At 46.3% G+C, this 26,829-nt stretch overlaps 3 protein-coding genes across 7 annotated transcripts; all 3 read right to left on the bottom strand.

Annotated features, from left to right (window-relative positions):
* Positions 1 to 1,534: 1,534 nt before the first annotated feature.
* LOC111851443 (complement component C6) lies at positions 1,535 to 13,393 on the bottom strand. Of its 2 annotated transcripts, XM_072714012.1 has the most exons (19): positions 13,238 to 13,393; positions 12,671 to 12,700; positions 12,362 to 12,567; positions 11,204 to 11,360; positions 10,244 to 10,388; positions 9,036 to 9,177; positions 8,768 to 8,906; positions 8,257 to 8,466; positions 7,791 to 8,031; positions 7,526 to 7,651; positions 7,088 to 7,254; positions 6,502 to 6,727; positions 5,807 to 5,975; positions 5,563 to 5,677; positions 4,846 to 4,978; positions 4,353 to 4,547; positions 4,183 to 4,270; positions 2,831 to 3,072; positions 1,535 to 2,222 (listed from the first exon to the last, which is right to left on the bottom strand). In XM_072714012.1, exons 3-19 carry the CDS (start codon positions 12,505 to 12,507, stop codon positions 2,038 to 2,040), a joined length of 2,826 nt encoding a protein of 941 aa, XP_072570113.1. In that variant the 5' UTR covers positions 12,508 to 12,567; positions 12,671 to 12,700; positions 13,238 to 13,393; the 3' UTR covers positions 1,535 to 2,037. The 2 variants fall into 2 exon arrangements, with proteins under 2 accessions (XP_072570113.1, XP_023682155.2); XM_023826387.2 differs by having other exon boundaries at positions 12,362 to 12,700.
* Positions 13,394 to 15,370: 1,977 nt separating this feature from the next.
* On the bottom strand, positions 15,371 to 19,374 carry LOC111851446 (regulator of G-protein signaling 7-binding protein A-like). The gene is made up of 6 exons (XM_023826393.2): positions 18,542 to 19,374; positions 17,847 to 18,013; positions 16,773 to 16,903; positions 16,527 to 16,668; positions 16,153 to 16,223; positions 15,371 to 16,045 (listed from the first exon to the last, which is right to left on the bottom strand). The coding sequence occupies exons 1-6, from the start codon at positions 18,692 to 18,694 to the stop codon at positions 15,939 to 15,941; spliced, it is 771 nt and encodes a 256-aa protein (XP_023682161.1). The 5' UTR covers positions 18,695 to 19,374; the 3' UTR covers positions 15,371 to 15,938.
* A 20-nt stretch (positions 19,375 to 19,394) lies between these two features.
* rnf180a (ring finger protein 180a) lies at positions 19,395 to 26,290 on the bottom strand. Of its 4 annotated transcripts, none has more exons than XM_023826390.2 (8): positions 25,897 to 26,290; positions 25,656 to 25,716; positions 25,008 to 25,106; positions 24,718 to 24,816; positions 23,681 to 24,226; positions 21,199 to 21,424; positions 20,994 to 21,119; positions 19,395 to 20,177 (listed from the first exon to the last, which is right to left on the bottom strand). In XM_023826390.2, exons 3-8 carry the CDS (start codon positions 25,086 to 25,088, stop codon positions 19,975 to 19,977), a joined length of 1,281 nt encoding a protein of 426 aa, XP_023682158.2. In that variant the 5' UTR covers positions 25,089 to 25,106; positions 25,656 to 25,716; positions 25,897 to 26,290; the 3' UTR covers positions 19,395 to 19,974. The 4 variants fall into 4 exon arrangements, with proteins under 4 accessions (XP_023682158.2, XP_023682159.2, XP_023682157.2 ...); XM_023826391.2 differs by having other exon boundaries at positions 20,997 to 21,119; positions 25,915 to 26,290; XM_023826389.2 differs by having other exon boundaries at positions 25,915 to 26,289.
* Between the last annotated feature and the right edge of the window lie 539 nt (positions 26,291 to 26,829).

Raw genomic sequence — 26,829 nt, 5'->3', positions numbered from 1 at the left:
ATCTGCAATAAATGAATAAGTACTTTCAGACCTACATATCACAACAAGGACTCACAGCATTCAGGTAAAAACACATTTATTGTTTAATTTCAGGTGATCCATCCAGTACTTATAAAAACTGTAGAAGCTGGTGAGTGTGAGAGGAGTACCTTAGATACCTGGACCAAATGAGAAGGTTGTCTGGGGGATTCAATGCTGCCGTTTCTGACGGCACCAAATCTTGTTTGAGACATTTTTCTGAGTACAAAGGCAAGAATAACAGGCTGTGAGTCAGTATTTGAGGGTCAGGGGTTAGGGTCAGAATACAGAGGCAGGAAGTTCTTGCTCTTTTGGGCTCTGACAGCAGGAATGACAGGTCACTGTTTGTGCACCTCCGTTTAGGAAGCTGTGGGGCCAGTTGGGGGAGGGGGGGTTGCATGCTGTGTGGCCACCGATGGTCACCCCATTCAATATGCATGCTGATCTCTGTGGGATCTCAAATTACCTCTGGGTTGGAGGAGATCTTCTGATGCAGCTCTCAGTACTGACCATAGTGCTTAAAAGCCATTTTATCCAAAATGCTAAGCCTGAACAGACACAAATAGTCTGATTTCAAACCGCTCTGCCTCAATTGATGAGGTGCATGAAACTTTGACCTCTGGTCAATATAGAAGCATAACATTACACGACTCACATGGTACCTTTGTCCATCTAGGTTCTGGGTCATCTTTTCGTTCTCTGGTTTGTGTTAGTTTCTCCACTCACTGTTTGTTCTCTCTCAGGATTGGGTTATGGTATCTCGCCTCTGTTCTGTATCAGCTCTGTGTTATGGTATCTCTCATCTCTGTCTATTCTCTCTCAGCTTTGGGTTATAGTATCTCTGCCTTCTGTCTGGTATGTCTCAGTTTTGGGTTATTGTATGTCCCCACTGTCTGCTCTCTCTCAGGATTGGGTTATGGTATCTCTCCTTTCTGTCTGGTACCTCTCCTACTCCCACATTAGTTACTTTTCTGGTACCTACTCACAGCTGAACTGGAAATGTAATCGTTAGGAGGTCATGGCTTTGTCAAGCTTCTGGTTTAGAAAAAGCAGTGGTCCCTCCACAGTGCCATTTATTGGCAGACAGATTGTTCTGTGTCTTATTTGTTTATATTTGTGTGTGTGTGTATATATATATAAATGTTGTCCATATAAAAAATAGTAAATTTAAAGCAAATATTAAACAAAATAAAGTTACAGCAGCAAATACAGAGATTCAAACATAATAGAGAGTGCAAAAGATTATCAATATTTATATATTTTTACAGTTACTAAGTTTGCCTGATATGTGCAATACTAAATGAGAATAAGTATATGTCTCACTAATATAATATGAAATATATAACCACAAGTAATGAGCATTTTCTGAATGGAACATAAATGGAAAAGAACAGATGAAATCAGGATTTGTGTTCTGCACGCCCATTTGCAGCCCTAACCATAACCATATGCATTTCTGTGCCAGTTCATACTCCATTTTGCAAACTTATGTTAAAAAAATACATTTACTACAGCATAAGAAAACAATTTAATACTTCAATAAAGCCAGACAAAGACAGACAAAAAAATATAGATACAATTTTGTATACAGTAGTGGCCAAAATTGTGGAAACGTCAAATTTTTACTGATTGCAGAACTTTATTCAGCTACTGCAGCAGTTACCTATTAAATTATCCGAAGTATAATACTTCTAACAATCTTTGATTTTTTAATAAACATTACTGCCAATATTTATCTAGTAATTTTTAAAGCATCATGCCAAAAATGCTAGGTGTTTCCACACTTTTGGCCACTAGTGTAACTATAGCAACATGCTTAGAATAACATGCCACAAAACTGTAAAGAAATAATGCTGAATGATTTTTATTATTTTTATTATGGTGCTGAGTGTTTATTGTTTAGTATTCTTTATTGCATGAAATACTACTGCTTCTAATACATTTCATTATAGTGACCAAAATCTCCAGCCTTCCACTTGTGTTTTGTTTGCTCATAACACCTCCTGTGCACAGCAGGCCCTACGCAGCGCAGTCCGTATCCAGCAGGATGCTGAACTGCATCCCCGAGCACCTCAAGGCCGCCACAGAGCAGGCAGACAGGGCCATCCTGTTCTGCGTCTTCATCATCTGCACGCAGAAGCTGCGGGTGCCGTCCCTGAGGCAGTCCCGAGGGAGCTTACACTCGCATGTCGGCGAGGACAACCCTGAGCAAAATCAGACCGAAATGTATGGAAATGGAGTACAGCTACAAAACCCAGATGAAGGGCCAACAAGCCAACGCCCAGTCAAAGAAGGAACGGTCAGGAGAAGAGTTTAACTATAGCTAGCTGTGCTACAAGTGCACCAACTCCTTCCTGAGTTACCAGTGCTGCAGCTCCCATAAAAACATCAGCAGCAGCAATAATATCTGTAACAGCAGCAGTAGTAATAGCAAAAATATTATCAGTAACAGTAGCAATAGTAATAGCAGTAAAGTCAGCAGTAATAATAGCAGCAACAGCAGCAGTAATAATAGCAGTAACAGCAGCAGTAATAATAACAGCAATAATAGCAGCAACAGCAGCAGTAATAATAGCAGTAACAGCAGCAGTAATAATAACAGCAATAATAGCAGCAACAGCAGCAGTAATAATAGCAGTAACAGCAGCAGTAATAATAACAGCAATAATAGCAGCAACAGCAGCAGTAATAATAGCAGTAACAGCAGCAGTAATAATAGCAGTAACAGCAGCAGTAATAATAACAGCAATAATAGCAGCAACAGCAGCAGTAATAATAGCAGTAATAGTAATAGTAATGTTCTTTGTCTTACCGGTGCAGGTCTCCCAATCATAGCAGGTGTCATACCCACAGGGCTCCTGGACCCTGCTCTGATTGGACAGCCTCACTCTGAAGCGTGCCCAATCCCTGTGGGTCTCATCACTCGCACATGTTCCAAGCTTTATGAAGAACAGGTGATCGCCATGGCAGCGGCCAGCATAGAAACCACAGATGGACATCATTGTAAAACGATCCGTCTCAGCATCCAAGACACACACATCCTCGATGTACTGTCTGTAAAGCACAGCAAGCATGATACGATTTCAAAGTAAAGACCTGCACCATGCAGCCCTTCGAAATTTAAAATTTAAATTGAATTTTAAACCAGGCAACTGGCCGGCACATTCAGCAGTGCCACAGTCATGCAGGCCTCGCATTAAACTTTTCAGCAGTTTGCTATTAATGGAAAAGAGGCCGTAATTATAGAAGGAGTAGTGGAAAAGAAACGTGGAGACCACAAACTACACTGAAGGCGTAAAAAGATGAGTTTAACACACTAGCCAGGTTATGCTAGAACTCCGGGTTTGGATACACTGACATACTGCCAGGTTATGCTAGAACTCCGGGTTTGGATACACTGACATACTGCCAGGTTATGCTAGAACTCCGGGTTTGGATACACTGACATACTGCCAGGTTATGCTAGAACTCCGGGTTTGGATACACTGACATACTGCCAGGTTATGCTAGAACTCCGGGTTTGGATACACTGACATACTGCCAGGTTATGCTAGAACTCCGGGTTTGGATACACTGACATACTGCCAGGTTACGCTAGAACTCCGGGTTTGGATACACTGACATACTGCCAGGTTATGCTAGAACTCCGGGTTTGGATACACTGACATACTGCCAGGTTATGCTAGAACTCCGGGTTTGGATACACTGACATACTGCCAGGTTACGCTAGAACTCCGGGTTTGGATACACTGACATACTGCCCGGTTATGCTAGAACTCCGGGTTTGGATACACTGACATACTGCCAGATTATGCTAGAACTCCGGGTTTGGATACACTGACATACTGCCAGGTTATGCTAGAACTCCAGGTTTGGATACACTGACATACTGCCAGGTTATGCTAGAACTCCGGGTTTGGATACACTGACATACTGCCAGGTTACGCTACCATCTTGGGTTTGGATACAATAACATACTGCCAGACTATGCTAGCATATCAGGTTTGGATACACTAACATACTGCTAGGTTACGCTACCATCTTGGGTTTGGATACACTAGCACATTGCCAGGTTATGGTAGCACACTGGGTTTGGATGCACTGACATACTGCCAGGTTATGGTAGCACACTGGGTTTGGATGCACTGCCTCCCTGAGACTCACCGGCACTCCTCCCTGGGTATACAGATGCACTGCACGCCGTCATGCTTCTCCCCCCTCCCACATCTGCTGTCAGGCACAAAAGGCTTCTCTGTGAAGGTTACATGAAGTGTGAAAATCAGTGTGAGGAGTGGGAGGATGATGCTTCTGGGGGTAAAAAAATCGTCACATACCGCTTTTACAGTGTAGATCAATAGGGAAGGGGGGGTCCCAGGACAGGTCATTCCCACAGGTGTAGTAACGCTGGGCGGAGGTGATCATGCCAGACCCTGTGCAGCGCAACGTCACAATGTCCCCAACACGGTACTCCACTCTCTCTGGGTGCAAGGTCATGTCCTCTGGCAGCACTGGAGCTAAACACACCTTCTCTGTAAGGCAGAAATAAACGCTCACCAAGCAGCCATGTCAGTCTATCAGAAAATCCCATAAGCTTCCTTTCTGCTCATATAAAAACTCCTTAAGCTTCATACAGAGTAGATAAGAGGTGCATACATGCCTATGCATACAGTAGGTATCACATATCAGGAAGCCCTTTGAACCTTCTAGCATTATTAGCATCTGCTGTGACGGAGTGCCACACTAATTACTCTGGGGACTTGGGTTCACCAGTTTATATCCAGTGTAAACTCCAGTGTATTTGCACGTTTTTCTATTGAAAAGCCATACTTATGCATTGTCCGTCAGGCCTGGTCCACGTCCCATCAGGCAAGCATCGAACATACTGGTAACCCGTCATCTCAAAGCCAGTGAAGCAAAGGATCTCCTCCATTTCCCCAAAGTTGAAATGCTTCTTATTTATCTACGGAGGAGAGGAAGCAAGAGTTTTCACTGGAGCAGAAACTCTCACCAAGCTTCCTGTTAAAAGTGTCCCCGTTCTGTGCTCCCAGGGCAAGGCTACAGGGCCACTGTGACCATGTGTCAGGTACCTGCTCACATAATGTCATTTGATTTCCCTAAACAATGAACTTAAACAGAGAACTGTGAGGTCAGCCTTGAAGATCGTAGAGACCGAGCTACCCTCCATTGACTAAACAAACATCATTCACTACTGCAATGAAGCACAAAGGACCCAAAGCACATGTGGCCATAGGATTCTGTGAGCCCAGTAAGCAGGTAAGAGGCTCTGCAGCTTCCATAAGCTGTTCACATCAACAAGAACTGAACTGAACTATTAAATATTACAGCACTCTGCACTTTACGTGAACAATAAAGAAACTTTGTTACTCATCTTCACTGTGCTGCTGCATTTAAAGAATCATCTAGATCTTAGCACTATCAAAATGGTGAAAAGTTACTGACTTCAAGACCCAGCTGAGACGGCAAGTAATTCTGAATTTGACTCTGACTCTGTAGCTAATGAGCCACACTATAGCCATCGCTCACCCTCAGGTAGCTGTTTGGAGGTGCCTTAGGTCTGGAACACCCAGGTGAACCCACAGAGATCTCAGCGTCCGGGTCTTCTTTCACTGTTTCATCATCACTGACACAGACGTCTTGCCTGCAGGACAGACAGTGCAATGTCTGATGGAAATCAATACGCGGCCCTCCAGAGAGACCTGATGGACTGATTCAGAGCACCATCACATATGATGATATCTGATAAACTGCCAAATAGGATCCACCCTACTGCTGGAAAATGGAGATGAAGCAGCCTTCTTCCTGCTGGCTCCCCCCTGTACACATGAGCCCCCCCCTCATCGGCGCAGGGTTGTCACACTGTCGGACTCGACGCCTCTTCATGGACGAGTCACAGGGACTCCACGGCCCCCAGCAACTCCAGCGGCCATCCAGCACCTCTGGAAGGAGAGAATGGCTGCAAATATTGTATGTCTAGGGCAACAGCACACAGTGGCCCTGCTGTGCAGAAACACTGCACTTCAGATACACCTGAAGTGACAGCACATACAAACACTACACTTCAGATACACCTGAAGTGACAGCACATACAAACACTGCACTTCAGATACACCTGAAGTGACAGCACATACAAACACTGCACTTCAGATACACCTGAAGTGACAGCACATACAAACACTGCACTTCAGATACACCTGAAGTGACAGCACATACAAACACTGCACTTCAGATACACCTGAAGTGACAGCACATACAAACACTGCACTTCAGATACACCTGAAGTGACAGCACATGTCAGAAGTACATAGAAGGATTGCATCCAAAAACAACAGAACAGGGGAGAGAACAAGATGAGCAGTACCTGTAGTTACACTAGAGGGGGGATAGGAGGTGTGGTCATGTGATAATTGAAAAGGCTAGTCATGTGACAATAGACAGGTACTGGATGGACCCAGAACAGAATACCGGAGGTGTAGTCTCGTGCCCGTTGTTCACAGTTGGGTCCATAGGTGCCGCTCTGGCAAACACACAGACACTCTGTGCCTGACAGCACAGATCGGGCATTGTTGGGGCAGGGGGCACACTTGCAGGAGTCGAACTCTTCCAGGTACTCCTGCAGCGCCCTCCGCAGGTGCCTGCGCTTCGTCACGGCACATGGGAGCCCACGCACCAGATCCAGAACGGGCAGGAGCTGGCCAGCACAAAGACAGAGTTTACCTAAGTACCATCCGTCCTTCGTGCTGGTGTCCATCCTGGAACTGCATTACAGGCTTTTAGCATTTTAGGAGCCAAGGTCTTGCTTTGATCTAGGCAGAGGTGGACATTTCAGGTCCAGAAAGTAAAAATCCAAACCAGGATTTCATTTCAACCAACCAGTTGAGCATAAAGAGTCACAGTCACCGAGTACTCAACTGGTTGGTTGACATGAAATCCTGGTTTGGATTTTTACTTTCTGGACCTGAAATGTCCACCTCTGGATCTAGGTGGCGCCACTTTGGGAGATGCAGACTGTCCAGAATAACAGTAGGGGATTGGCTGATGGGCTACTCACCTCATACTCTACCACGCTCGGGTTGTCTATGGTGGAGTTTACCCAGTTCCTGTACGTATTGCTGTCTGGAAGGACACCCTTCCTCTCCATGGCCAGAGAAGCAGCATATTCAGCCCTGCCCCCTCGTACCTTGGAGATTGACTTCTCTGATGCCTTCAGGAATGAACCTAGACAGAGGCAGCACGCGGGACGGAGTGGCAAACATTAATTGGTCTGAAGTTTGATGGACATTAGGGAAGGTCAATGATGTTTGAAACATTGGAGTCTGGATACCAGGGTTCCAAATTCAGGGCTCAGTTAAGGCAATGCTGACACGTACAGTTAGGTGTGAAACTGCACCATAATACTGCAGCTGCTGTGAGGAAGCAGGTGTTAAACCATCCAGCTATGTGATGTGTCATCCATCCATATCACTCTAAAAGTCTCATTAAGAAATACCTTCATATTTCTCAGACATCTTGTTCGTGTAGCATTTGTTGTTGGAACTTGAGACGGAGAAGAAAATGAAAAAGTGCCTTGCAGATTCAGACTGGACACAGCCACTGGATTCAGTTTCTGTGAGGCCTGGGGGGGAGGGGGCACAGTGCACACAAAGACACACTAGTGAGGCCTGGTGGGGGCACAGTGCACACACAAAGACACACAAGTCATTACCAATGGCTGTGTGTCATACCCTTCTAGTCATCACCAGATTCTCACTCACCAGAATTTTTCAACTCCTCCCGGTCGTACTGGTACAGCAAGTCATACTGGCCTCCCAGTGATCCAGAGCTGAAGTAGTGAGTACCAAAAAGCTGGAAAACCTGCCTGTAGAGGGCGTAGTTGTAGTCCAGTGGCAGGCTGTTGAGGACCCTCAGGAAGGGCTCAGACAGGTAAAGATCTGATGGTTTAGTCCTGAAGGTGGAGACACGTACTACCTGATGAATTCTGATGAATTTGGAGTCCTATGGGAGGGATGGACGTGACAGTCATCAGGAAGGTGATTGGCCAGCACAGCGACCTTTAAGGGGTGATTGGCCAGCACAGCCACCTTTAAGGGGTGATTGGCCAGCACAGTGACAGTTAAGGGGTGATTGGCCAGCACAGCGATCTTTAAGGGGTGATTGGCCAGCACAGCGACCTTTAAGGGGTGATTGGCCCGCACAGAGTTATGAGAGAAGGGCGCAAACCTTTTGCTGTGAGGCCTTCACAGCTGTCCTGAAGGAGGACGACCCTTGTGAGCTCCAGCTGTGGCGGCTGGAGAACAGCAGAGGAATATAGATGGAGCTGCCCCAGTGTTGTGGAGCATCCTGGCTGAGCGACGACTCCTGTGACGATAGCTCCACAGGCTCGCTCTGGGCTGGCTCCATGTCAGTTTTGAAGTCTTCCACATGCTCCACCTGCAGAGGGCAGTATTATTTGGGTGAAAATGAGGTTTGTGGAGACATGATGACTGCCTCTTTCAGGCATGCTTACTGTACCTTCAGCTGCACACTCTCGATGTTTGCAGGCATGCTTACTGTACCTTCAGCTGCACACTCTCGATGTTTGCAGGCATGCTTACTGTACCTTCAGCTGCACACTCTCGATGTTTGCAGGCATGCTTACTGTACCTTCAGCTGCACACTCTCGATGTTTGCAGGCATGCTTACTGTACCTTCAGCTGCACACTCTCGATGTTTGCAGGCATGCTTACTGTACCTTCAGCTGCACACTCTCGATGTTTGCAGGCATGCGGTACCTCTTCCTGTCTTCCTTGCTCCTGTTGGTGACACACTTGTCCCCAAAGAATGAGTTGTCTAGAACAGCTGCCCTCATTTCATCTGCCATGGCATCATACCTAGAACAACAGTTGCCCACATCACTGGACTGTCCCCATGCAGATATACAAGGGGGTTTCGGGGACAGACATCCATCACTTTTGATCTTTCTATGGCTCTCAGTGTGGCCATGACAAACTCTGACTTACCCACTCGCCATAAGCTCAGCACCTGGGAGGTTCTCGTAAACGCGGTTGCACACCTTCACGGTTCTGACACAGTGCCTCTCGTCAGAGTTATCTCCGCAGTCATTCTGAGAGTTACACCTGAGCTTAGGGTCAATACAGCGCCCTGTAGAAGGTGAAGAAACACATGCCAAGGTATGGAAGTGTGTCCCTGAACGTCCCTGTGTGTCCCTGAACGTCCCTGTGTGTCCCTGCATGTCCCTGTGTGTCCCTGCATGTCCCTGTGTGTCCCTGAACATCCCTGTGTGTCCCTGCATGTCCCTGCGTGTCCCTGAATGTCCCTGCATGTCCCTGAACATCCCTGTGTGTCCCTGAACATCCCTGTGTGTCCCTGCATGTCCCTGTGTGTCCCTGAACATCCCTGTGTGTCCCTGTGTGTCCCTGAACATCCCTGTGTGTCCCTGCATGTCCCTGTGTGTCCCTGCATGTCCCTGTGTGTTCCTGAACGTCCCTGCTTGTCCCTGTGTGTCCCTGAACGTCCCTGCATGTCCCTGAACATCCCTGTGTGTCCCTGCGTGTCCCTGAACGTCCCTGTGTGTCCCTGCATGTCCCTGCGTGTCCCTGAATGTCCCTGCATGTCCCTGAACATCCCTGTGTGTCCCTGCATGTCCCTGTGTGTCCCTGAACATCCCTGTGTGTCCCTGAACATCCCTGTGTGTCCCTGCATATCCCTGTGTGTCCCTGCATGTCCCTGTGTGTTCCTGAACGTCCCTGCATGTCCCTGTGTGTCCCTGAACGTCCCTGCATGTCCCTGAACATCCCTGTGTGTCCCTGCGTGTCCCTGTGTGTCCCTGTATGTCCCTGAATGTCCCTGCATGTCCCTGTGTGTGTGGGGTGGGTCAGATATACATTACATTGTGGGGACCAAATTTCCCCACAATGTGATAAAAAAACCTGTTGAATTGACGTTGTGGGGACTATTTTTTCGGTCTCCACAAGGGGAAATTAAACTTTATAAAAATCTGTGACTGTGCTTATAACACTGAAAATGCCAAAAGTAATTTGTTTGGTTACTTATAGTTAAGGTTAGGGCTGGGCAGGGGTTAAGGTTGTCATTGTTGGGATTAGGGTTTTGCTCATAGAAATGAACAGACACAAAGCTATAATTACAAACCTGTGTGTGTGTATGTGTGTGTGTGTGTGTGTGTGTGTGTGTGTGTGTGTGTGCGTACCGTTGTCACAGGTGAGCTTCTCCCCGCAGTCGACTTGCTCTATCAGACACTCTGTGCTGGGGTGACACGCCCTCTCTTCCACCATGGGGTCACTGCAGGCCACTCCGCCAAACTGCGCTGGCTGCACCAGCTCACGTGTCCTGAACTGGAATATTCACAGACTTATAGTGTCACAGAGAGTCAAAGCACAAGCTACAGTCTAGCAGAGAGTCAAATTAGGAACCAGAGTGTGGAAGAAAGTGAAAGGGGTCTGGCAGAGAATTAAAGCAGGAGCTATGGTCTGACAAAGAGTCAAAGCAAGATCTGCAGTCTGACAGAGAGTGAAAATAGGAGTTATGATCTGGCAGACAGTCAAAGCAGGAGCTATAGTCTGAGACTCAAAGAAGGAACCATTGTCTGGCTGAGAAGCAAGTCAAGACGGAGAGTCAAAGCAGGAGCTACTGTATAGCAGAGAGTCAAAGCAGGTGCCACGGTCTAGCAAAAAGTCAAAGTAGGAGCCAAGAACTTACAGAGTCAAAGCAGGAGCTACTGTGCAGCAGAGAGTCAAAGCAGGAGCCACGGTTTAGCAGAAAGTCAAAGTAGGCGCCAAGAACTTCCAGAGTCAAAGCGGGAGCTACTGTATAGCAGAGAGTCAAAGCAGGAGCCACGGTTTAGCAGAAAGTCAAAATAGGAGCCAAGATCTTGCACAGAATCAAAGCAAGAGCTAAAATCTGAGAGTCAAAGCTAGACAAGTGACATAAAATGAATGGAGATAACTATCCTCAGTATTGGATGTGTGTGTGTGTGGTATGCATGTGTGTGTGTGGTATGCATGTGTGTGTGGGAGCAGATTTATGAACACAAGCATTCTTACTGTGTATGCATGCAGAAGACGGAAGCTCACTTCCCAAAGACACATGCATATAGGCAAATATCTGTGTGTCTATGCCTGCATGTGTATATGTGCAGTGACAGGCTCACCTGTTTCCTGACACAGGGTGAACACACGGACCAGGGCCCGTACTGACCCAGCTGGCAGTGGACCGCACAGGCCTCTATGTTACAGGATCGGCTTTCCTGCTTCACACACAGCTCATCACACTTATTCTTCCAGTAATAATCATCATAGCGAACTGCCCTGCAGACAGACATTGTGAGGTTGCACCAAAGACAAAGAGACTTGTACAAATCAGTCAGCAGAATCTAGCCAATTAGCTGCCAAAATCATTACTGCAGTGAACCAGGTCTTCCTCTTAGACAGCCGCAGAAAAAAATTGAGAGACCACAGCACAATTTTTTGTTTCACTTATTTCTCAATCTTTCAGTGTGCATCTGTGAATAATATATATTTTTCTGCAAACTGCAGTCGGGTTCTTCCCTGTTTCTCATTGATAAAGGGCTTCTTCCTTCCTTTATGGGACCTCAGTCCTGCTTGTAGGAACCTGATATGAACTGTCCTAGCACTGCACTTCACACCTGCATTTAATGTTTCCCATTCCTGTCAAAGGTCACTTGATGTCATCCTTTGATTCATGAGAAACTGTCAGATAAGTTAACGGTCATCTCTGGCATTAGAATGTCGCTTCTGCCTTTTACCTGGCTGGTTTCTGGTTGTTCCCAGGGTGTCCTGCTGTCTTAGAAATTCTGAACCTGAAAGTGACCTGCTGCTCAGCATAGCCTCTGCCAGCAGAACCAGGATTAAACCAGGATTTAAAAATACAGATTTGTTTAAAAATATAGAGCGGCCTCTTAATTTTTACCACGGCTGTATCAAGGTTGTGGGCGACCACAATGAGGCAGGTCTGTGCCCCCCATACATCATACACCCCCATCCCCACTGTCCAAATCTGAGCTTCACGTGTGTCTTTTTTTCCTCCATCTGCATATGGAGGGGGTCACAGCCAACCCCACCCCCCTTCCTTTACTAGCTACATTGCTGTACGTCATGCCATGTGACTTGTACACCCCTCACTCTGTGATGGTTTTTTTTGCCATTTTGCACCTTTTCCCCTTTAACTATCTATTCTCTGTGTCCTTTTAATCAGGTGGAGTCACTCTGAGCGGAGCTCCCGCTGTTTCTGATTCCCTGCATGTCCCTTGGCGGCGGCTAATGCTGCACTTCAGCGGTGCCTGTCTAACCTGTGCCGTTCCTGGGTCCCGTAGTTACAGGTTCTGGAGCAGGCGGTCCACGCAGTCCATGGGTAATGGTCACAGAAGCAGGCCAGGCTTAGTATGCCGGCCCAGAGCACCGTCAGTGTGATCAGGGCAGGGGACACGTGCACCATAGCTGCAGCCGGCAAGCTGCTCAAATCGCCGCAGATAGACCGGTGACGATTGGTGGCCGCCTGGTGTGACAGCACCGATGACAGTTAGCGGCGACTCAGCCACTGCTTGGGCTTATGGGTAAATGCAGTGGGTTATATGATAGTAATGATGGAGACTAATAACCTCACAGAGGGAGACTTGCTGCTGAAGATTCTAGTTAAAAAAAGGTTAAAATTAGAACAATTCATTCTTAATTATTTTGAAATAAAAAAACAGTTAAGCAATTAAGCAATAAGAATAATTATAATTAAAACCAACCTAATAAATAATAATAATAAATTTATTTTATATTAAATAGTAAAATAATTAAACTGAAGTGTTTGTGGTTTAAATAGAGGCAGCCAGAATGCTAATAACATGCACAATGGTGTCGCAACTGAACTTTGCATGAATGGAAGTGGTTAGATGTCTTTTAAAAGTCAGTCTTTGTGAGAGATTTCACAGTGAGCAAAAACTCAAACAGACAGTGGACAGAGAGTGTGGAGGACAGAGCCTGGTCTACTGCCAGTGAATAGACAACATAGAGGACAGACTGCTCTATAGCCAGTGGACAGAGACAGAGACTGCTCTATAGCCAGTGGACAGAGACAGAGACTGCTCTATAGGTAGTGGAAAGAGAGCATGAAGGACAGAACCTGGATGATGAGATAAAGTGTACACAACACACATTCACAGCAAGGCTGAACTCACCAGACATCCTGAGAAGAACGTTAAATGCGTTATCTCTCAGTGGACCTTCCAGCTAGATATCTGTGCTGTGTGTTTGTGTGAGTGTGTGTGTTAGCTGCCAGCAGCCTCGTGGGCCCTCCCATTTCTTCTGGAGGGGGTTGTGTTGATTGTAGCTGAGAAAACAGTCATTTCCTCAATATATCTCTTATTTTTAGTGATGGATGGTCACCCTTTTCTGTAACCCCACTCTCCCATAGAGGTGAATGGTCACTGTTCTCGGTAACTCCTCCCTCCTAAATGATGGATGGTCACTGTTCTCGGTAACTCCTCCCTCCTAAATGATGAATGGTCACTGTTCTCGGTAACTCCTCCCTCCTAAATGATGAATGGTCACTGTTCTCGGTAACTCCTCCCTCCTAAATGATGGATGGTTGTTCTTCTCTGTAGTGGTATGGGGTCACTTTCCAGGGCTTGGCCGAGGCCCCTAGTTCGAACTCTTAATGCTTCAGCATACCAAGCAATTTTGCACAATTATATGCTTCCAACTTTGTGGGAATAGTTTGGGGACGACGGCCCTTTTCTATGTCAGCATGACTGTGCCCCACTGCACAAAGTGAGGTCTATAAGGACATGGTTGGATGAGTTTATTGTGGAAGAACTTGACTGGCCCACACTAAGCCTTGATCTTAACCCCACTGAACACCTTTAGGATGAACTAGAATGGAGATTGCAAGCCAGGCCTTCACATCCAACGTCAGTGCCTGACCTCACAAATGCTCTTCTGGATGAATGGGCAAAAATTCTCAGACAGACTCCATACTTTTGATTGGGAAGCAGCCCCACCTAGTGACGGCGCATAAATAAATCAAGCCTTCAAATTTGCTTTGTCGCAGTGGGTCAGTTCCAGCATCCCGAAAGCAAACCCACACAGTTCCTATATCACAGAAACAAACCCACACAGTTCCTATATCACAGAAACAAACCCACACAGTTCTTATATCACAGAAACAAACCCAAACCCACACAGTTCCTATATCACAGAAACAAACCCAAACCCACACAGTTCCTATATCACAGAAACAAACCCAAACCCACACAGTTCCTATATCACAGAAACAAACCCAAACCCACACAGTTCCTATATCACAGAAACAAACCCAAACCCACACAGTTCCTATATCACAGAAACAAACCCAAACCCACACAGTTCCTATATCACAGAAACAAACCCAAACCCACACAGTTCCTATATCACAGAAACAAACCCAAACCCACACAGTTCCTATATCACAGAAACAAACCCACACTGCAGACACCCAGACAAACTAAGACATGAGAGAACCCAGGAATGTAGATCTTTGCTGTGTATGTTTTATCAGTCCGTAGTGGCCAGAGTGCTTTTGTAAACTCGCGGCATCAGTTGAGGTGATGTGAGACAGCAGAAAAACCTCATCAAGAAGGTCAGCTCCATCACAGGACTGATGCTGGACCCACTGAAAGCAGTAGCAGAGAACAGGATGTTGGCAAAATTGGACAATATTATGAACAATTCTGCACATCTGCTTCAGGGGGCACTATGCTGGAGCACATTTAGCCACTTGCTCATTTTGCTGGGGGTCATCCCTGCCTGCTGCCATTAGACATCACCATGTCTCCCCCCAGTGTGCCGGTCCGCACCCAGAACACAGGAAGGAGTAAAGGGTTTGTGTGTTCCTTAATTGCACATATAACATTGCTAATTTATTATTACTATATTTCATTATTTTTCTGCAGTATCACCATATTCTGCTTTTCATGGTTCTTTATGAGCTATGTTCTCTTAAAATGTGTTTGCACTCAGTTTACTATGTTTGCACTATAAGTGGTGTGTTTGCACCGTTCTATTTGACACTATATGCCTGTTTGTCTGTGCATGTTCTTGCTGCTGTGGGCACAAGAATTCCCCTCTTGAACCAATGAAGTGCATCTTAATCTTCTAATGTCTTCAGAAAAGAGCATACCAGTTTAACCATGTGTCTGTATTCCTTATTCTTAAAAGATCACAAAAATTTCCCTGGCTTGAACTAGCTAACAGTGAAATCCGCCACCAGGAACGCCTGCAATCGGCCATTGCTTTACTTATAACCCTGACGTTTCCATTTGCTGCATCTCTGATATCTTTTAGGCGTAATACTTTATTTTCCTTGGAATGAAAAATTCAAAAGAGGTACAGGATCATGGCACATGGAAGACAAAATGAATGGCACAAAATAAATGGTTGTTTACGGAATTATAAAATCTGTAACAAAAATGTTAATGCAATTCCTGCTTTGTAGCTGCTTGGTTGGTGGCTGATCACTTCGCATGAGTAACTGCGGTTCTCCTCAGCGTGGACCTTGGCTGTGGGCCGCTGCGGTTTCACACGTCTCATGGCCCTAACAGAGCGCTAATCATAATGATACATTCACACTCTCAAGCTGTACTGCTCCTTTCAACCTGATTCAATGTTTCGCACTTGCGGCAAGGCAATCAGATGCAAAGCATAAATGACAATCTGGTTCATCTTACTACATAAATAAAAGATCTATCAAGTGTTATGTCTGCAGCTGCATTATATACTGTGATTTACAAAAAATACAAAAAAAGTTGCTTTTCAACAGAAGAAAAGCCAGTTTGGAATTGGTGGTATTGGCTGAAGAAGGAGGTGCATGACTGAGGACTATATTCCCCCCTTGGCCACGGCTCAGAGTTCAGGGTGCAAACTCCTAGCAGGACAGCAGAACCTCAAGATGCGGCTCTTCCTCGGTCTGATCAGTGGCTGCGGAGCGAGGTTCAGCAGGCTGCTGTCATCTACACACAGGGGATTGGATTTGGACGGACATTCAGCCAGCTACACTGGTACAAGTAACAGGCACAAAGAAATGCACAAACACATGCTTCCGGAAAAGGGAAGATACCTTGGTTCTTCAAGGGTGAAGGCATAGTCTCCCTGAGTTTGCTGAGAAGGTTTCTCATCTGCTTCATGTCTCTGGAGAAAAAAATTGATTCACACGGCTTCAATCACTTTTTTCGATTTTATGGGAAAAATGCCAATGCTAACTATGACAACCTTAACCCTTACCCAGCCCTAACCATAACCATAAGTGTCCAAACAAAATACAAGACTTGGCATTTTTATTTTTTGGATTGCTGTCACAGATTTTAATAAAAATGAGTTCTCCTTGTGGAGACCAAAAAAATGGTCCCCACAAGGTCAAAAAACAGATTTTTGCTACACTGGTCTCCACAATGTAATATATACATGACCACACACACACAGACACACACAAACCTCTCTGTGTTCTTAATGTCCACGCCCACCAGCCAACCACGTTGTGAGCCTTCTGTAGGTGAGGAGGAACTTTCTTGAAGAATAGGGGTGTCAGAGCTTTCATCAGCCTTGATTTCCACTTTCAGCTCCATGTCCTCACACCCTGGAGGAATATGACCCAGTCCGATCTCTGTGCTATTAATGGAGGCAGATGACGACTTGGGGCATGCTTTGCTGGAAGTGTGAACGTGCAAATCAGTGTGGTACCTCTCCTGTACAGCTGCAGGGAGCTCAATAGGCATGCAGCCTTCAACATCTCGGTGATGAACATCTCTAGACAGCACTGAAGCTGGATGAAGAGCCTGCAAATGTCCAGAGGGATACCTCCATCCTCTGGGCTGAGGAGACACATAGACACAGGGTGCTTCTCAATACGAGCACTTGACCACACTTGTGTCCCCTTGTACCCGTTTTATGTCACCTTCCTTTGCCGAAGACCAGATCCAATACTCAAGAACAGAAGTACAGAGGGTAAAAATCCCTTCATGTCATTCTTGCCCCAAATATCAAGGACACGTCGGCTGCATCCTCACCAAACGAGACCATTCCGATGATTCACCTCATACAAGTTCGTTCTTGGGAGGCAAGATAGTAAGTACATTCTCTGAGTTCTTGGTATTGAGAAACACCCACAAATTGCATCCTCAAGTTCCACAGTGAAGGGCAAATGATGGTTGGTGCACTTTTGCACTACTGTGTTTAATTCTGTTATTATTAATAACAACCATAAACCATTAGAAAACCCTACCTAATATCAGCGAACTCAGCCTTATTCAAAGTATGAACATTCAGTTACTTAATGTAACGCAAATGTCAAGTGCTTGAAACACCATGAAGCAACAATTTAGTAATACAGTAAATTAAATTCTTTGATTAAAGTTATTAGAGTAAGTAAGAAAACAGCAGTGTGTGGGATTTTGATACTTGACTTATAATGGTAACATACAAATCTAACTACATGTAATCAGAAAATCAGCTTTTTGTATTTATTCACTAAAGGGCTCAAAATGCACAAATGATGTGATTCAGGTGTTGAAGCTTTAGTCTGTCTGCACAAAGGTGCGTCATGGAATCACGGCTGATCTCTCATAACGTCACTCTGCATAAGCAGTCACCCACTCTCCATCACCCTTACCATACAAACACCAAAGAAGGAATGTCTATCTGTCTTTATCTCACTGGCTCACACACACAAATACTTCCATCACTGTGGTGACTCTCCATTCATTTCTATGGCCATGACCCTAACCCTAACTATGATAAGCCTAACCCCATACATACCCCGGGATGAGGGACAGGCTGTGATGCGCCGCCAGCGCTGTCTCGCAGGCTCCCGTCCTGGTCCTGCACATCTCCCCCCGCACGGAGGCGCAGTCGGTTGCCGTCTCGCCGATGGAAATGACGAGTTCACGGTATAGCGCCACCAGGTTATTGAACTCGGAGACGGTCTGAAAACAAGCCAGACTTTCGTCCAAGTCTGCCATGGTCTTTTGGGGATTTCAGACGTAATTCAGACAAACAAGCTGGACGGCACCATTAGAGTAAATCACAGGCCTAGTGCACTACCACTACTATCCAGCTAATAATAAAATGATCCTCCTTTAGCCCCGGACCGGAGGTTTAGCTGGTACTGTACAACATGCTTATAACACCTTTCTATACGCCGATGCTGTTACTTTATGCGTATATTTGATTGCACCGGATTCATCGAGCCGTACCCTGTACAATCATTATTATTTATTACTATAACAACATTATAAACTATTCTCATTATAATACACCAACATCCGAAAGCGCAGGTACCAGACCAAACCATTATCGGGGAGAATGAAAAGCCGGAACCGAACCGCAGGTACCGGCGGGGAGCGTCAATAGTCAGAATAAAAATATTAAAACCGCGCATCCACACGTGATCCCGACGGAGGGGTGAGGATGGACAGGCACCGGAGATACGCCGAGCCGCCGGTCGCACCCACCATCCGGCAGTCCTCCAGGGCTCGCCGGACTTTGCGGACACTCTCCGAGCTCGGTCCCCGCTCCAGGACCCTGGAGGACAGCTGGCAGCCGACGTGAATCACGCTGCCGGTGACGCTCGGGCGAGTCCTGCGGCCAGACGGAGCAGCGCACATGCAGACACGGGCAGTGACCAAAGGAAAGCTAAATGCGGGTAACGGTACGGTGATGTCGGCGCTCCCTGCACAGCTCCGCCCGGACCGCCGCCGTCCGCCCGCCCCGCTCAGGCGTGTCACCTTGACTGAGGCACAGACGGCATGTCGGATGCTGAGCGCCTCTCCTCCGGCTCCTTAACACAGCGGGCTGTGATCACGTCTTATAATGATGAACCTTTCTACGCTCATGTGTCGCCCAAAAAGCGGCAAACAACCAGCACGTCAGATAACAGATAGCGAATTAAAAACTATAATAATAAAATAATAATGACGACATTAACACGAGACAGTGCTACTCCCTGCGACGTCGGCAGGGTCCTTCTATAAGGATCTATCACCTTGACAGGCATGAGAGATGACCCAATTTGAACGAGGATTTGTGCTGCAATGCCAGCTAGCACTTCGGATTTCGATCGGAACATGGGCGTTGTTCCTGAGCCCTCTGGGACACAAATTACAACTGCAATTTAATAAAACAAAAAACTCAAACATTTTCTTTGTGTGAGAACAGCTAATGTCGCTTTTAGTTCTTCTATTCTAAACATCAAAAGCCCTATTTTGAAAGTATGTCCTCCGGATAAACTTCAGAAAGAGATCAGTATCCCCTATTCCAGGGATACAAAGCTTATTAAATCACATGAAGCGTTTAAGCACATTTACCTTTAAGGTAAGCACAGGACACCCTTTTTATTTTGGGACTGAATCTCACAGAACAGTTCACTGCATTGAAGTTCACAGGCATTGTCGGAACAGCAACTGGCCACTAGGGGGCAGGCCTGAGACGGGGCCCAGAAGGGGAGGGATCAGTGTCGGTGTTTCAAAATGGCCACCGTTAGCAAACAGGTGAGGCTCCACTGCAGTAGATCCGGATTCTGATCCATGAGGTAAGCCTTTGTGCTTATGCAGTCTTACCCGTTGTACCTGATGCTAGAGATCATTGCTTTCCATCCAAGATGGTCCCTAAGCATTCAGATAGACAGACCCCATCCAGAAGACCATCTTATACCTGGATCCAGGGCAATAGCCACAGTCAGAGGTCAATGCAGTAAAAAGCAGCTGTGCTAGAGCTGAATACTGAGCAAAGATGAGTCATAAACAGTCAGTGTGTAAAACAGCACCGTTGTTAAGGTGCCCCTTTGTATCCCTCCACCGTCTGCTCCTGAAGTTCAGCTCGCCACAGGCACTGCTGCGGACGCCCGGCAGGCAGGGTCCTCGCTTACATTTCAGGTGGGGGGCAGCTGTCAGAGAGATGAGAAGAAGTAGTAGCAGAGGAAGCAGAAGATGATGAAGCCAATGAGCCAGTTGACAGAGTAGATGTAGACGACGAGCACGTCCATGTCAAGGCGCCGGCCCCGTGAGTCGCCCTCAAAAGCCAGGTTGTCCAGCCGCGAGGGGCCGTGTGGGAACTGCCGCCGGCTCACAGGACCAGCACGCCTCCGGAACCCTGCGGGACACAGTGGGAGGGGGTCCAACACTTGCAGCACTGAGGAAGGACTGCACCGTCAGAATGAGAGTACCAATCTATACCTTCCAGGGCACAATTACTTGTCCCTGGGGCTGTACTTTCAAGGGTCTGCCAACTGTACCACAGCTGTAGGAAAACATACTTTTTAAGTCTAACTTAAGGTACAGAAATGGACTCTGATGAACATCCCCAAGGTACAAGCAACATTAATGTACCCCCAATGGTACAAAAATGTTACTCATAATACTCATAATCCATTTTGGTAACTTAAAATGCACATTTACCTACAGCTGTGGTACAGTTAGCTTACCCTTGAGGGTAAGGCCCCTGTGACGAGTAACTGTATCCTCAAAGGTACACATTGGTACTCTACCTCCCCCCCCCCCCTCGTGCATGGCTGGTCACCAGGGTGCAAACTGGTTACGATACGGAGCTCAGTCCCAAAAGGTTGAGGTTTGAGGTGTGGCATCACTGTGACCCTGTCACAGAGAAGCAGGTATGGAAGATGGATGTACAGCTCTGGGAAAAAATAAAAGGTCACAGCATTTTCTTTTCAGTTTCACTCATTTCTTGGTTTCTGGATATGCAGCTGTGTAAACTATGCTAAGTGCAGCCTGGACTCCCATTGATGAGGGGCTTCCTTCTCCAGCTAGCCTTGCAGTGTAGCCTTCTGCCAGCAGATCCAGGATTTAAAAATGCAGATTTCTTTTAAATATAGAGTGGTCTCAATTTTTCCCAGAGATGTATGTTACCATCCCCCCCCCTCGTAATTAATACGACCCCCCAATGCCATACCACCTAAGATGCGAAAGATCTTCCCACAGTTGGGGAGAGGCCACTGGGCGCAGTTATCCTTCTGGAAGTTCTGCCTGCGGCTGATGTACTCCTCAGGGAAACAGCTCTGAGATGTGTGGCTGAGCTCTGCAACACAGGGTGGAGCCCTGTCAGTACTAGCATTGCTGCTGTGTAGGCCCTGGGGGTGGGGTGCTTGCAGCCGTACCGATCTGGAAGCAGACGTGCGAGATGGGGGTGCGGCACAGGGGGCAGGGGGTGTTGCTGGGGCAGCTCCGGGCCAGCGTGCGTAGACATGGCTCACAGAACACGTGACCGCAGGGGCGACACATGTAGGGGTTGAAGTAGATGTCCAGGCACACAGCACAAGTCAGGCCCTCCCTGTCCCTGCCTGCCTCATCCTCATCACTACTGCTCGCATTTCCAGTGGAGCCCTGTAGGGGGGGCGACAGAGAGGTGAGCTGTGGTGCTTCTGTTCAGGACAGCAGCTGAGCCGGGCATCAAAGAAACACACGTGCACTCAAGTCACTGTGGTTCTCTTTTTTTACACACACACACTCATAAATATACACACAGATGCCTAATATACAAACATGCACATACACATTTTCATATACACACATGCACAGGTGTGTTAATACACACACACACACACACATCCATGCAGATGCGTGTCCATACTCATACCCTCACTACCAATTATATATCAATTTCAATAATTGAGACAAATCTGACAATTCATCAAATAATCATTTATAATATATATTATTTTATATAATATACAGTACATCACAATTGGTGCACTCTCAATCACACATGCAGTCAATTTAGGCACTCCAGTGCACTTAAATTGCATGGTTTTGGACAGTGGAAGGAAACTGGAGGATCCTCCAAACATGCAAACTCCACAAACACAGAGTGGCAGTGTGTGGCAACAGCGATATCCACCGCGCCACTGTGCCACCCTGACAGACCTGCACGACCGCGACAGTCTGCTGGGTTCAAACCACCAAAAAATTGCACTAAAACTTTTTTAGTCAATCATAGGAAAACAAAAATAAATGAAAAGTAGAAAGTAAACAAGAACCGGCTACAAAAAGGCATCCATAGTCTGATGAATGAGAATATTCTGTATTTCACAAAGGCAATACTGAGCAAAAGCAAATGAATTGTCGCCACTGCTTTGTCTCTGCTGGCACAACTCAGGGCGACACCAACTGCTTTTGACAGATTCTGTTGGTAGGTAAGTTCTATTTTGCTATGTAGTTCATTATCAACTCCTAAACATCCCATTAACTTCAAATATCACAATTTGAACTTATTCCAGTATCGTTCAGCCCTAACACAGAATACATTCACAATAAATAATTAACTGTAGAATGAATGAATGCCTTTTATTGTCACTATACACATGTAATAAAGGGATTAAGAACAGCTCCTTCAGTGTAAACATGCACACAACAAACAAAACAAATAGTGCAAAAGTTCTGTGATTATTATGAAATACAGGAATCTTATAAAGTAAAATACACAAAATAATTTGAGTAAATGTGATGACAAAGACAGGCTAGGCTACTAGAGGCTAAGTGGCCCATACCTATATACCTATGGCTTTGGGTAAGGCTATCAAACCTGAATGTCTTCTTTTCAGACGTGTTTGCACTGCAGTCATGCTGTCTTGATATTTATGTTCTGCTCTGCAATACTAACAGACGAGTTCAGTTTCGTATACCTTTAATGTGAAGTGCTTTATTTGGACCCTTACCCTTAGGGCTGGGCGATATCATATAGGTATATCAATTAATCACCAAGGTTTCAGATGATAGGCAAGACATTTGGCTGGATGCCAGCCTTCCAGTACTTTATGGATGTTTATGCCTACAATTGGATAAGCAGATTAGTAGTACGGCTAAAATATTAATGAGAGGCGTATTGTGAGACCCAGAGGTTAGTAATCAGTATAAATTTGGCATATCCTTCAGGTTAACAAACGTGTCGGACTTTAAACTGCGAAAGTACCTCCACACCACCAGCGTCTTTTTACCTTGTTTATCCACAAGATCTCCTCTTTTAAAAGGCGTCGTGGCTGCTGAGCTGTTCCTTTCTTCACCACCACTTCAGTGCATATCGCACAGTATACCAAACCATAGTATACCAAACCATAGTATACCAACAGTATTATGTGGTGTGCTCCTCTAACCGAATTTAATAAGTATAAAGATACGCCAAGTTTATACTGATTACTAACTTTTGGGTGTCACAAAACACATCTCATTAATTTTTTAGCCGTACCACTAAATCTGCTTAAATTGTGGCCGTAAACATCCGTATAGCACTGAAAAGCTGGCGTCCGGCCAAATGCTTCGCCCGTCATCTTAAGCCCTGGTGATTATAGCACATGCGTGATATAACATCGATATGATGTTGCCCTACTCATTCTCTATATGCCGTCTTCCTTCTGCCATATTGCTAAGTGATTAGGCAGATTTTATTCAATGCTTTTTAATAATCGAGTAATCGTGACAGCTCTATTTCATACACACACACACACACACACACACACACACACACACACACACACACACACATCCAGAGTTGCATGTTCATATACACACATGGATGGGTGGCTGCCCATACGATGCCCCCGCAGGTGTACCTTAAACACCCCCCCACCCCCAGCCGGCACCCACCTCTTGCTGTTCCAGCCACTGACTCTGCAGTCCTCTCTCCCTGCCTCTCCTTTTCCTTCGCAAGCTCCTCATGTATTTCCGCTCCCTCCTGCCAGGCCTCCGCTCCCCCGGCTCTTCTCCCTCTCTGCCACCTCCCTCCATGCTGCTCCGTGAGGGAAGCTGTTGCCTTATAGTGGTGGTGGCCAGTGCATCTGGGCTGGTTTCCTCGCCAGTAATTCTGTATGTCGGCGAGGGTTCAGCCAGGCCAGAGGGTTCTGCCCCCCCCATTAGCTGGGGTGCTGTGCTCTGGGTCTTTTCGGGCAGCCCCAAACCTTCCAGGTGACACACTTCCTGGCTCGGTCGGAGCTCTCGGGGCTGCCTGCGACTGCGGTACGCCCAGGTGTCACTGAGGAATACGGTCAGCCTGTGGTCACGGTCCACCCGGCTTTCACTGAGGTGTACGGTCAGCTGGTGGCCACAGGGGCAAGAAGCTTGGCGCATGAAATCGAAGCCCCCCAGGCGAGCCCCACAGTGGGGACACAGCAGCTTCCCCCTTGTCCACTGGGCCTGTAGAACCACAGGTGGAACAATGTGGGCTTTGTGGAGCAGAGGAGGACGGGAAAGCACCAGAGAGCAGTGACACAGCCTTTTGTGATTCCAGAAAAGCAGGCCAGGCAAAGTCTGCAGCAAACTGCTAACCAGGCAAATAGCGGACTGACGTGTGTGGAGAGAGAGCTGCCCAGGGGATGGGGAGACAAAGGAGGAGACACACAGAATCACAGACGAAGAGAGAGAGAGAGAGAGACACACAGCTGCAGACACGCAGACAGAGAGAGAGACAGACCAACAGGGATAAACAGAGAGATAGACAGACATGCACTCTGTATTAACGTGATGGTCGCTCTTATTTAACAGTCTTGAATATGGTGAGAGCAACATGACACTGGACCTTTTGTTTTCATGTCATCTCTGGCACATAAGAGCCTCATATAATCTATCAAGATGGGAATTATCCAGTGTGGCCTGTCAGTAGTAGGTTCATATCAGGCGACTCCTACCTGATGGACGGCTCTGTGGATCCAGTCAGGCAAGGGGTCAAAATTCACATGCCAAATGTTACACTTGGCTGTGGCTGCAGCATCCCTCTCCTTGCTCATCTAGAAAAGGCAGAGTCTCTGCTCAGCACTGGTCACAGTTTAACTGCACACCACGCACATGAAAGACACAGAAAGGCTGGTGATCCTGCTGGCACTGTAATATAGAGTCTTCGAATAAGTCTGGTGAGGGTGACAAACAACAGCCAACCGCGACGAGGAAATGCAACTTTGACCAGCTACTATGGACCCACCCGGAGCAGGCTGGAAGAGTCCATCACGCAAGTCCTGCATCTGCGGCACCGTAGGCCGGTGGCAGCCTCCGCGGTTTCCATGACGATCACGGCACACTTCTGGGACACAAAACGGACAACATGGAAACGTGGCGGTGTCATGCCTTCTCTGACAGTGTACGGACCAAAGGGGTCCCTTTCCTTAGAAATGTGGGTAACACGCTACATGAGGGGATACAATATTATTTATGTATTAATCAACCACAAACTAAGTGCTAGTTACAAACTGATGTCATCTTGTTCATCAGTGAATTGTCACATATTTTATCTCAAGCAAGTACTATATTTATTACCATGCCTGTTAATTATGTAAACCTACTGAAGGAACCACTTAAGGAAATTCTGTATGAACAAATTATGAATAACACATGTAAAATACTGATCTCATGTTTGTTCGTCGTTAATGAACTGTGACGCATCATTTATCCCAAGCAGTTACAATATTTGTTACTATAACCATTAAACTGGTGTTCAGCTGCAAACATACTTTTATATCGCTACGGAAACTAGACGCGAGAAGTTTTAATACGCTGTCTAAAAACACATTTAGGTAACACTTCACTCGAGGGGACAGACATATTTAGCAGTAAGGGGGTGTTAAGGGCTCACCTCAGGGAGACACGGCACTGGCAACGTAACCCTGCGACATCACGCCCTCACCAGCAGGCATCTAAAGACAGGAAAGACTCCAGATGTTATACTGGCTGAAAACACTCTAGACGTTACACTGGCTGCACATTTTGCGATGGTAAAGAAGACCTCAAACTCCACACTTAGCACGGACTCTGTCTTTTACTCTTCGCACGACATTTTGATCTCCATTTGAAGTACTGCAAGTAACCCCACTTACCACATCAACGATACAGACCTGGAAAAACGCTCATAGCCGGAATGAGTTGGCCTCTGTCAATAAAACAGCTTGTAGCTGACCCGACGATCGCTGCCGAGCGCAGCCATACTTGGTAAAGTTTAAAGGGACCGTGACGTCACGGCACGGAAAGCCGCAGGTGCCAAACGCGGCGCCACATGTGCAGCTGTCTGCCTGTTCTTCGTGCCTGAACGGCTGTCTGGTGTGCCATTCATGTAGTCGTGGTACATTTATTATTTAGGTAGTAGTCCATGTCTCGTCATGACTTATATCCATCCATCCTCCTATCTATACAGAATATATCCGCACAAGCCTTTAGTGATTTATTTAGCTCAGATGTCTGAACAGCAATCGTGCGTTCCTAAAACGTTCGTAGTGCTATGATCATCGTCAGTTCAGAGAGAGAGAGAGAGAGAGAGAGAGAGAGAGAGAGAGAGAGAGAGAGAGAGAGAGAGATATGACTCCCGGACAGATTATGTCGCTGGGTTACATCCCTGGTGTTCTAGCGCCGCCCAAGTGGATCCTCTCCCAGTTCGATGCCCTATCTGGAGGGGATGCCTGTCACACATCTGATTGTACATATTTGTACATATTTTGGACATGTGTAATTTCATATGTGTAATTTCATATCTCTGCAATTGCTTCGTAGAAATCTGCAATTACATTTTTACCAGTAAAAACTCAGTTAGTCAAAATGTGATTACATGTATCTACAATAGGAGTTTTACTAGTAAGAACTGAATTACAGAGCTCTACAATATGACTTTTTACTAGTAAAAAATGAATTTGGCATATGTGACCCAAAAACAAAATGGAAGTCAATGGGAACATACGACTAGTAAAACTGATTTATAGCGCTCTATAATATGAATTCTTACTAGTAAAAATAACATTCTTACTAGTAAAAATGATCAT

This window comes from Paramormyrops kingsleyae, chromosome 7, assembly GCF_048594095.1.
Source record: "Paramormyrops kingsleyae isolate MSU_618 chromosome 7, PKINGS_0.4, whole genome shotgun sequence".
In the NCBI taxonomy this organism is placed as follows: domain Eukaryota; kingdom Metazoa; phylum Chordata; class Actinopteri; order Osteoglossiformes; family Mormyridae; genus Paramormyrops; species Paramormyrops kingsleyae.
The sequence above is the reverse complement of the archived record's forward strand: the minus strand, read 5'-3'. Positions and strand labels throughout refer to the sequence as shown.

Bases quoted from the DNA above. Each gene is read 5' to 3' on its own strand.
- LOC111851446 (XM_023826393.2), bottom strand. From the start codon at position 18,694: ATGTGCGCTGCTCCGTCTGGCCGCAGGACTCGCCCGAGCGTCACCGGC. The intron at 16,669-16,772 runs GTACCACACTGA...ATATTCCTCCAG, and splicing joins CCTGCAGCTGTACAGGAGAG to GGTGTGAGGACATGGAGCTG. The intron at 16,224-16,526 runs GTTTGTGTGTGT...TTTTTTCTCCAG, and splicing joins GACATTAAGAACACAGAGAG to AGACATGAAGCAGATGAGAA.
- rnf180a (XM_023826390.2), bottom strand. From the start codon at position 25,088: ATGGAAACCGCGGAGGCTGCCACCGGCCTACGGTGCCGCAGATGCAGG. The intron at 21,120-21,198 runs GTACGGCTGCAA...CCTGTGTTGCAG, and splicing joins GCACGTCTGCTTCCAGATCG to AGCTCAGCCACACATCTCAG. The intron at 20,178-20,993 runs GTATGGCATTGG...TGTGTCCCGCAG, and splicing joins GATCTTTCGCATCTTAGGTG to GGTTCCGGAGGCGTGCTGGT.
- LOC111851443 (XM_023826387.2), bottom strand. From the start codon at position 12,507: ATGGTGCACGTGTCCCCTGCCCTGATCACACTGACGGTGCTCTGGGCC. The intron at 7,652-7,790 runs GTGAGTGAGAAT...CCTCCCCCCCAG, and splicing joins GGAGGAGTTGAAAAATTCTG to GCCTCACAGAAACTGAATCC. The intron at 5,976-6,501 runs GTATTCTGTTCT...CTCTCCTTCCAG, and splicing joins GGCACGAGACTACACCTCCG to AGGTGCTGGATGGCCGCTGG.